The sequence below is a fragment of the Apis dorsata genome, unplaced genomic scaffold (assembly GCF_000469605.1).
Source record: "Apis dorsata unplaced genomic scaffold, Apis dorsata 1.3 scaffold_341, whole genome shotgun sequence".
NCBI lineage: Eukaryota > Metazoa > Arthropoda > Insecta > Hymenoptera > Apidae > Apis > Apis dorsata.
The window spans coordinates 185942-195693 of NW_006263608.1; the positions used below are offsets into that span (position 1 = coordinate 185942).

At 24.8% G+C, this 9752-nt stretch overlaps 2 protein-coding genes across 3 annotated transcripts in view; both read left to right on the plus strand.

Moving 5' to 3' along the window:
• LOC102671757 (splicing factor 1-like) overlaps nt 1-6022 on the plus strand; it is a 6525-nt gene extending 503 nt beyond the window's left edge. Inside the window, exons 2-10 of one of the 2 annotated variants that reach the window (XM_031511677.1) lie at nt 1-58; nt 327-479; nt 1098-1173; nt 2903-3055; nt 3133-3239; nt 3520-3686; nt 3753-3911; nt 3984-4261; nt 4341-6022. The exon at nt 1-58 is cut by the window's left edge and continues 37 nt beyond it. In XM_031511677.1, the coding sequence (XP_031367537.1) occupies nt 1-58; nt 327-479; nt 1098-1173; nt 2903-3055; nt 3133-3239; nt 3520-3686; nt 3753-3911; nt 3984-4261; nt 4341-4896 (1707 nt within the window). In that variant the 3' untranslated portion in view covers nt 4897-6022. The remainder of the gene's footprint in view (nt 59-326; nt 480-1097; nt 1174-2902; nt 3056-3132; nt 3240-3519; nt 3687-3752; nt 3912-3983; nt 4262-4340) is intronic. The other variant, XM_006618137.2, reaches the window with a different exon arrangement.
• An 883-nt stretch (nt 6023-6905) lies between these two features.
• On the plus strand, nt 6906-9104 carry LOC102671621. The gene is made up of 7 exons (XM_006618136.2): nt 6906-7056; nt 7148-7601; nt 7760-8052; nt 8217-8360; nt 8437-8551; nt 8641-8818; nt 8881-9104. Exons 2-7 carry the CDS (start codon nt 7389-7391, stop codon nt 9027-9029), a joined length of 1092 nt encoding a protein of 363 aa, XP_006618199.1. The 5' UTR covers nt 6906-7056; nt 7148-7388; the 3' UTR covers nt 9030-9104.
• Nucleotides 9105-9752: the final 648 nt, after the last annotated feature.

Here is a 9752-nt window from a genome sequence, read left to right on the forward strand (position 1 = left end):
CAACTTAACACCAATTCCAATTCCACAACAAATAACACAAGAAAACGCGAAGCGGAAAGTACGTTTGAAAGTTTCTTAATATGCCATTGATTTTATTCTTGTATCATATTGCGCGACCTGATTTCTTATGTATAATTTGCTTAATCATATGATTTTACGTAGCTTAATATAATCATATAATTTTCAATTTTTGATTTTTTCATATAATATATAGGTGCTGCGTAATATGTGATCTTTTTTCATTTTTTAAAAAAAATTTAAAATTTATTTAAATGTTAACTTAGAAAAAAATTTCAAGAATTGTGAATAAATTAGACATATTGTAGGTGATGGTAAACAGGAAAAAGAGACGAAAGAGGAACGTAGGAAGAGGAGGAAAACTAGATGGAGCGGTAGTGAACATGACAAAACTTTTATACCAGGAATGCCTACAGTTCTACCAACAAACCTGACTCCTGAACAGGAGAAAGCTTACCTCTGTAAGTTTATTTTCTGTATTATTTTGATCATCATTTCAATTTAATTATGTATTATATATATACATATATATATACATATATGGGCAGGATATGATTTAAGAATCATGCTTCTGTGTATAAATTTTTGAAACTTAATTTGTAGTACTATAAAAGATGTAAGTATGTATATATTGTTAAAAATTTATATTTGCCAAAGGTAATTGCCCTTTAAATATTTTCAATAAGCGAGTTTGGCAATAGGAATTGCCAATTTTGCTGAATGATGAAGTTATCAGATTTCTTAGATTGTTTAAATAAATTATATTAAATTTTCTATCAATTTTATTTCTTGTATATTTATATATATATATCAAGGTTTATCACATATATATAAAATATTAAAAGAAAATAAATTATTAAAAAAAAAACTATTGAGGTATATTTTATAATTTTTTATGAAAAGAAATAGAAATAGAAATTTATTCAAGAGAATTTACAAAAATTCAAACAAAATACTAGACTTAAATGAATATTCTATTCTTTTGAAACATGCTTACATTATAGAATGTATATTGGTATGGCAAATTGGCAATATCTAACTGTTGGGGTTTCCGCCCCCTCTAACCCGTTGGTTTACAGTTCAGCTGCAGATTGAGGAAATCAGCAGGAAGTTACGCACTGGAGATCTTGGAATTCCACTTAATCCTGAGGAAAGGTTTGAACGAAACTTACATACCAAAAATGACCATAACATATCTACAATACCTATCTACTGACCATTCAGCAGCCCATAAATACAGGGGCCTTATGATATGGCTCCAGTACAGTTAATGTGGGATACTGATGTCTGTTTGAAAAGATTGGGCTTGATTAAAGCCACCACGCAGCACAGAAGATGAATTTTGATAATATTGGTTTGCCCTAAACAATTTCTTTTACTAATTCATTTTTATTAAACACTGCTACAAAATTCTTGTTAGATATATATTTAAACAATTTAGGGCAATAATTAAATAGTTATTAGTTATCAATAATTAAATATAATAAAATAAAGCATTTTTATAATGAATATATTTATTTTGAAAATAAAAATGCATTGTTTATATGTAAATGCGTCTTTTAACATTTTATACAATTAAAATTAAAAAATAATTATAGTAGCAGTGTTTAACATACAGTGGGTATTCTAGTCCATATATTTTCTAAAATAGTTATATTCTTGCACATGTAGGGAAATTCAGAGGTGTTCCTATGCAGAATGCTTTATTCAAGTTAATAGGCTGTATTTCATTATTGTATTGACCAATTAATAAAATAATTTTGTGCATAGGGCACCTTTATAAATTTTTTTATTAGGCTGCCGTGATTTGCACGGCATTTTATATTTGTTGTTTAATACCACAGGAATATTTATCATTAATTAATAAAAATAGACTACTATCCTTAATCACAACTTAATGACCAGATTTCAGGCAAATAATGAAATTCATAAAAATATAATTGCTAATATAAACATAATACTATAAAGATCAATATTACGTTACTTTCAGGTACAACTTAAATAAATACACATTAATTTTTCTAATAAATTAATTTACTCCAATAGGTTTAACTTTTCTGATTTTAGCTGGAACCATTATTTTATATCATTGTGTTTCATTAGTATTATACAGTATAGTAAGATATACAAACTATTAACTAATCCAAAAAAATTATTTCCTAATAATCACAGGATCAATCTTAGCAGCTGACATCATACCGATTTCTGCCGTGCACAAACGCGCAGTCTTCCAGGTGTTACCTACTGAATAGATTTATAGCAATGTTATACTCAACATTACATAATTTTTTATTCTTTATTTTCATATATTGACACTGTTGGAAAAAATTAATTTTTTTTTTAAATTTGTATAAATATAGTATATTTTAAGACTAATTAACAATTTCATTAGAAACATTTTTTTAGCTTTTAAATTAATAATAACTAATTTCAGATTTAATAGATACATTTTTTAAATATAAATTATTACAATTACAATTGTTAACTATTAAGATTTTTATTTAATACAATACTTCATCTTTCATGAAAAAATATATATAAAAATAATATATTATTCAATTTTTATTTCAGTTTTTTAATAACAAAAATTAAAATTTAATGAATTATTTAATGAAAAATTTTACATATATTTCATAAATGATTTCTTAAAATTTTCCAACATGGTCAGAATTTCTTTTATTTGTTAAAAAGACAGAAAAGAAATATATGTTAAAGAAAAAATATGATTAAAGCCTAATAACTTTGAAAATCAATTACAATGTTATCTTAGTTTCCAATCTTCCACTTAATCACACAATCATAGTAGGATCAGGTTGCTTGTATGCTAGTACCATCTTAATGCAAACTTTGTTTCTTGACAAAATTTTATTTTTTTATTTTGCAGATCTCCATCTCCAGAACCTATATATAGTAGTGATGGAAAACGGTTGAATACAAGAGAATATCGTACTAGACGTAAATTGGAAGAAGAGCGTCACAATCTTATTCAGAAGATTCTCAAAATTAATCCAGAATTTAAACCACCACCAGATTATAAGTAATTAAAAATACTTTTTTATTTATATTTAGAATTATAATATGAATGATTTATTGTATTTAAAATATTATTTTTAGACCACCAATTATACGAGTACATGATAAAGTAATGATTCCTCAAGAAGAACATCCAGACATTAATTTTGTTGGTCTTCTGATTGGTCCACGTGGAAATACATTGAAATGTAAATTTAAGATATTCATAAATATATAATATTAATATAATTACTCTTACTCAAAAAAGTTTTTAAAAGAAATGCAAATATGATTGATCATTTTTGATAAATAATATAATATAATATAATATAAATATAAATAATATTTAATATATAATATTAATCATATATACAAATAATTATAACTACATATATATTAACATTGCGTGACAATCATTTTTTCTCATTAATCATTATACATAAATTTTATATAAATTTTATTAGTTTTTTTTTTTTTTGTATTTTATAGCAATGGAAAAGGAAACTGGAGCAAAGATAATAATTCGTGGTAAAGGTTCTGTAAAAGAAGGAAAAGTTGGAAGGAAAGATGGACAACCTTTACCTGGTGAAGATGAACCTTTACATGCATACATTACTGCTAATAATTTGGATGCTGTAAAAAAGGCCGTTGAAAGAGTATGTAATAGTTTTATAAATTATTACATAATTATTTATAAATATTTCATTAAATTATTTTTTTAGATTCACGAAATTATACGACAAGGTGTGGAAGTACCTGAAGGGCAAAATGATTTGAGACGTAATCAACTTAGAGAATTGGCTTTATTGAATGGAACATTACGTGAAAATGATGGACCACGTTGTACTAATTGCGGTGCATCCGATCATAAATCATGGCTGGTTAGTACATAGATATTTAAATGCACTTAATTAAAAACAAATCAATTTCATTTTTATCTTATTTATTAATAGTGTCCAGATAAACCAAATGTGACAAATAACATAGTATGCTCAAGTTGTGGTGGAGCAGGTCATATTGCACGTGACTGTAGATCTAAGAGACCTGGACAAGGTGGACCAGCTGCTGCAGGCATGGGAGGAATGGGACCAGGTGGAGATAAAGCTAAAATAGATGAAGAATATATGTCTCTTATGGCAGAATTAGGTGAAGGTCCACCACCTGATCGTTCCAAAACTGGACAGCCACGTCAACCAAATCCAAATCCTAATTATCCTGGTCTTTTTGATAGGTAAATTTTATCTTTTATTAATGTAATTAATTTTTGTAAAAGATTATATAAATAACTATTTTTTTTCAATTTTGCTTAGACAACAAGCACCTCGTGCTTTAATGGCAGCACCAGCACACCCGCCACCACAAATGATGCAAGGTGGACCAATGATGCCTCCGCCAGGAATGGCTCCGCCACCATGGAGTCAAGGAGAAGTAAATAATATGAATGGTATGAACATGCAATGGCAACCTCCAGTTAGTATGCCTCCACCACCTGGTGTAATGCAACCACCTCCACCACCGCCTGGTTCCACATCTCAACCAAATATTCCACCATTGATGCCTTGGATGGCCGGAAACAATCAACCACCGCCACCAGGACAAATGCCACCTACACAAATTCCACCACCTGGAATGGGTATACCACCATGGCAACAAGGACAACAAGGACCAATGCGTCCACCTCCACCTGGAACTGCTCCACCACCAGGTTTTCCAGGATGGCAACCACAACAAATGGGCGGATGGCCACCAGCAGCTCCTGTTCCTCCCCCACCTCAACAACAAACACCAGCTCCACCTGGCATTGATCTCAACACTTTACCTACATTATTAGCACAACCACCTCCTCCACCACCACCAACTAGTTAGTGTAAAGAATCATCGTATCATCTAATCAAATCTTTATTCGTATAATAGAGGGATATTATTGGTCGTGTCAGTAAATAGATTATAATATTGGACTGAAAACAGTTAACTATTAATTAGTTGAAATGATTCACGATTTTAAATAGCCCGTTCGTCGTACATGGCTTTGTTCTTTATAAGTAAAGAAATATATAGTTAGATAAATATTTTTCAATCCATCTTAAGGACCATATACTCTTTATAGAAAATTACTTTAGAATTCATGATATTTTCGGAATTTTAAATTAAAAATTTGTAAGATTTGTTTTGGTTACCATTACTTTCAAATATTGTATGTATCTAAAGCTTTCTTACAAATATAAATGTAAGTGATATACCAAACACAGTTTTATAATGTTGTTTCAGGCACTTTATAATTTTTACTATATGTTTCTCTAAACTTAATATCATATATTATAACTTAGAACATAATTTACTTGTATTTTGTCAGTAGTATGCATAATACTTTGTAGTATCACATTTATTGTTCTGTACAAGTACAATTATGATCTACTTTTGCTTCAATATATTACCTATTGTGAAGACAAACATTATATAATAATCAACAAATTACAATAAATAATCAGAGCAAAAATATTTTTTTTATGGAACTGTGCTAAGTTCCTATAATAATATTATCCATTAGTAATATTAATATATATAATTATTATAATTAATTTTGTATTATTATTTCAATAATTTTGATGAATATAATTTGTCATCATGAAATATTAGGTGATACAATGAAGCATCAGAATTGTAGCTTGTGCAAATAATAATTTGTCAATTTTAAATTTCACATTTAGATTATTTATATGTTAAGTATAATTTTTGCAAAAAGGTCTTTTTCACACATATATTTACAATTCATCCATTACCAAAATGTACATTGTAAACGTCCAAGCGCAATAATTTCGTATCACTGATTCACTAATAAGAAGTAAATTTATTGAATAAAAATCTTAAATTATATAAAACATTCGCTTTATATGAAATAATATTAGTATTGTGTGTTACATTTAGAACACAGTTTGTGAAACTTCATAGCTTAACGTGTATATTAATTACACAATAAAGGTATTAAAATATATATTGTTTATATATTTTTGAACACTCTATAGAAAAAATTTATATATAAACAAATAATATACATAATCTATAAAAATATATAATAAAATATATAAAAATATATATATATATATATATATAGTACATATGATATTAAAAAAAATTTTTTTAATGAATTAAGGAAAACAAGACAATAAAATTAATCGAAATTTTTTGAGTGCATAAATTTTAAAAAATAAACAAAAAGAGCAAATAATGAGAGAATAAAAATAAATAAAAAATTATGAAATCAGTGCTATCTTTTAAATACCACAAATAAAACATAAAAAAAGAATAAAAAATGAAAGAAAGAGAGAAATAGAATAAGAATTATTATCTGATATTATGGAATACACAAAATATTTTTTCAAAAATTAATATTTTAAAATTACTCGAAAAATGATATTGATTTTTAATTCTTATTGTATCTTATTTTTGAAGAGATTTTTTTTATCAAAAGATGGAGCTAACGGTCAATTCTTATTTTATCTTTATACTTTTTCCACTATTTTTTGTTCTTTTTTATATGTTTTATATATGATATTCTAGAAATGGCGTTAATTTTATAATTATTTTATTCTTATCTTTCTTTTATTATTTGCCTTCTTTGTTTATATTTATTTCATTTAATTATAATGTTACATATTGAATTAACTAAACAAACTTCTTAATGTGGATTAATCGATTAATTTATCGAAATATTGTTTTCTATATGATTATCAATATTCGTTTTGGCGGATGAAACGCCAAATATAGCAATTTTTAAGATTGACAAAAAATTATAGATAGATAATAGATATATTCAGAGTTATCAAAAAAAATTCATAGATGAAGAATTTTTCTCTTTTTTTTTTTCAATTTTTATGACTACTATCATTGATATTATTATTTCACCTATGCCATCTACATTACAATTAGCAGTTGCGGTTATTAAATAGTGTTTCTATTACTAAATCAAGATCGACTTTTTTATTATCAATTCAATTTTAAATCTTTTTTAAATTTTTCAATGGTAATGTTGAGTCTATTCTAGATTTAGTCTTTGGTAGTCTTTTATATATATATATATATATATGTATATATATATTAATTATTTCATCTTTTGCAGATTTTTGATGGTGTGATCAAAAATGCTTTAATTGCATTTTGCATTTTATAATACATCTAAAAAAACGTTTTAAATTAAAGTTTTTGATATATTTTCAATTGATATTTAATGTGGCCTTGTATATTGTCATTGTATATTTTTACATTTATATATTTTAACGTTTAATTACTAAATTTCATATATTGACAAATTTATGTTCACGTTTCGTTTCTTCAAAAAAGTTTAGTTTCAAAAATTTAATATGTTGAAAGAAACTGTAAACAGTTGGACAATCGGATTATATTCATTTGTTGAGATTTCACAATTTACTCCAATGGTTTCGAATTTATGGGATAAAGAAACATTTGATATAGCGCATGTACATGGCACAAAAATAAAAAAATCCGATATATTAATTGGATATTTAATTATATTTTGGGTTATTTTATATTTTATATATGAAAAGTGCCTTAATGTAAGTTTAAATTATTTTATATTTCTACACTACTGTTATTATATTAATTAATGAATTTGTCAATTACTTTTTTTTTTTGGGTTATTTGCAAAGAGTACAGATAAAGGATAACAAAGTCTATTGACAATACATTTGATAATTTTCATTTATTAACACAGTCGTTACTTCGACAAATGCGTATTCCATTGATGCAAAGAAATAGAATAATCAAAGCTATATGGAATTGTGGATTTTGCTTTGGTAGCATTTGTTACCTAAAATCATCTTCGATTAAAACAATAAATTTGTTCTCTGAAGAACGGAAAATAACACATGAAGAATTGGATGTTATTTTACATAAAAGCTTTTACTTTCATCAAGCAGGATTAGAGATTTTATGTCATGGAACTTGGATAAAAGGCTGGGCCAATTTATTATTTGCATCTTTTGTCATAAATCCATATCAAGAAAAGTAAAGCAGATTTTGTTATAATATTTAACATATACTTGATAGTTTATATAAATTTTTTAAACACAAGATTTATTATAGTTTTTGTTTTAATTTAATTTTTTAATTTAAATAATATAGATTATAGTGTTATAGAAAATTATTTTATGATTTTTTAATCTTTTTAGATGGTGTACAGTAGTGAGTACATTTCTATTTTACAAAGCAGTTGATACTATTATAATAAATATTTGTCGAATCTTATTATGTATATCTCACTTTACTGGAAGAAAGTTATCTAAATTATTTTTCTGCTTTCATTGTCTCAATTGGTTAGTATATGAGAAAATTGATATATTTTTAATTATATTTTCTTAATTGTTCCTTATTGTTTTAATAATTTTTCAGGATATATTTATATGTATTATTTGTACCAAAATTGATGTTATGGTCAGGATATGTAGAACAGACAAGAGCTCAGTTTAATTTATGGCTATGGTTTATAACAGAATGCCTAGATTCTGTAATGCTATAACATATATATTTATAAAATATTAAATTACAAGTACAACATTTTATAAGAATCTTTTTCCTAAAAAATTTAATTTCTAGGTATGGATCAAACTTTTAGGATGTGCAAAAGCTACTTATTGGTTAGAAATTTGTTTATTTCCTTCACCAACACAAGAAGCAATTGAATTAGCAGGAATACAAAAACGACACAGAGATTCCTTAAAGAAATTAGTTAACAAAACATCAAAAAAAACTGAACTCTGGCAAACACTATTTTGTAAGTATCTTCAAATAAAATATTTATATCAACAAATTAATTGCGATTTTTATTAAAAACAGGTGCTGTAGCTATTAAGAAAAAGATTAAAAGAATTCGTCAAGCAAAGCAAAATGATTGTATATCAATATCTGATGTTACAGAAAAAAAATTAATTCAGATAGAGAAAAAAAACGAGATAAATCAACAAAAAGATGAATTTAAAGAATAACATAAGAATATAAAATTAAAAAGACGAATAATATAAATTTAAATCAAATTTACAAACTTTATTAAAATTAATTATGAAAAAAATTTAAATGAAAAATATTAAAGAATTAAAAGAAAAAAATAAAATCATGCACAAACTCTTATAATTTTTCATTATCAAGTTTATTTAAAAATTTTATACAAATATTTATTTATACATATAGACATTCATATACTTTTTTTTCACTTTTTTCTAGAAATTTTCATTATTTATTTATTTATTAAATTAATCATGAGTAATGTTATTTTTATATATTATTTCTTTTTTTAAAATTTTATATAATTAATTAAATATTTTAGGAATAGCAAAATATGCAAATAAAAATGTAATACAAGGATAAATATTTAAAAACAATATTTAACGATGATGAAATGTCTTTTAAAATTATTTATCATTTATTTTTTAAACATTAAACTACAGAAATAAAATCTACAAGAAATAATATTTTTAATAACAATAATTTTTATACTGATTACACAAAATAATATTGTCTTTAATTTTATGAAAAGTGAATTTTATTTATTATCCGTAATAATAAATAAAAATTAAAGATTACAATATAATGTTATATATTATATATAAAAGAAAGTTATGATTACAAAACAAGTTAAATTTTAATATTATATTTAGCATAAAGCAAATTATATTTAAAATAATATTTTGCTGTTTTTTTTTTTTATTTAA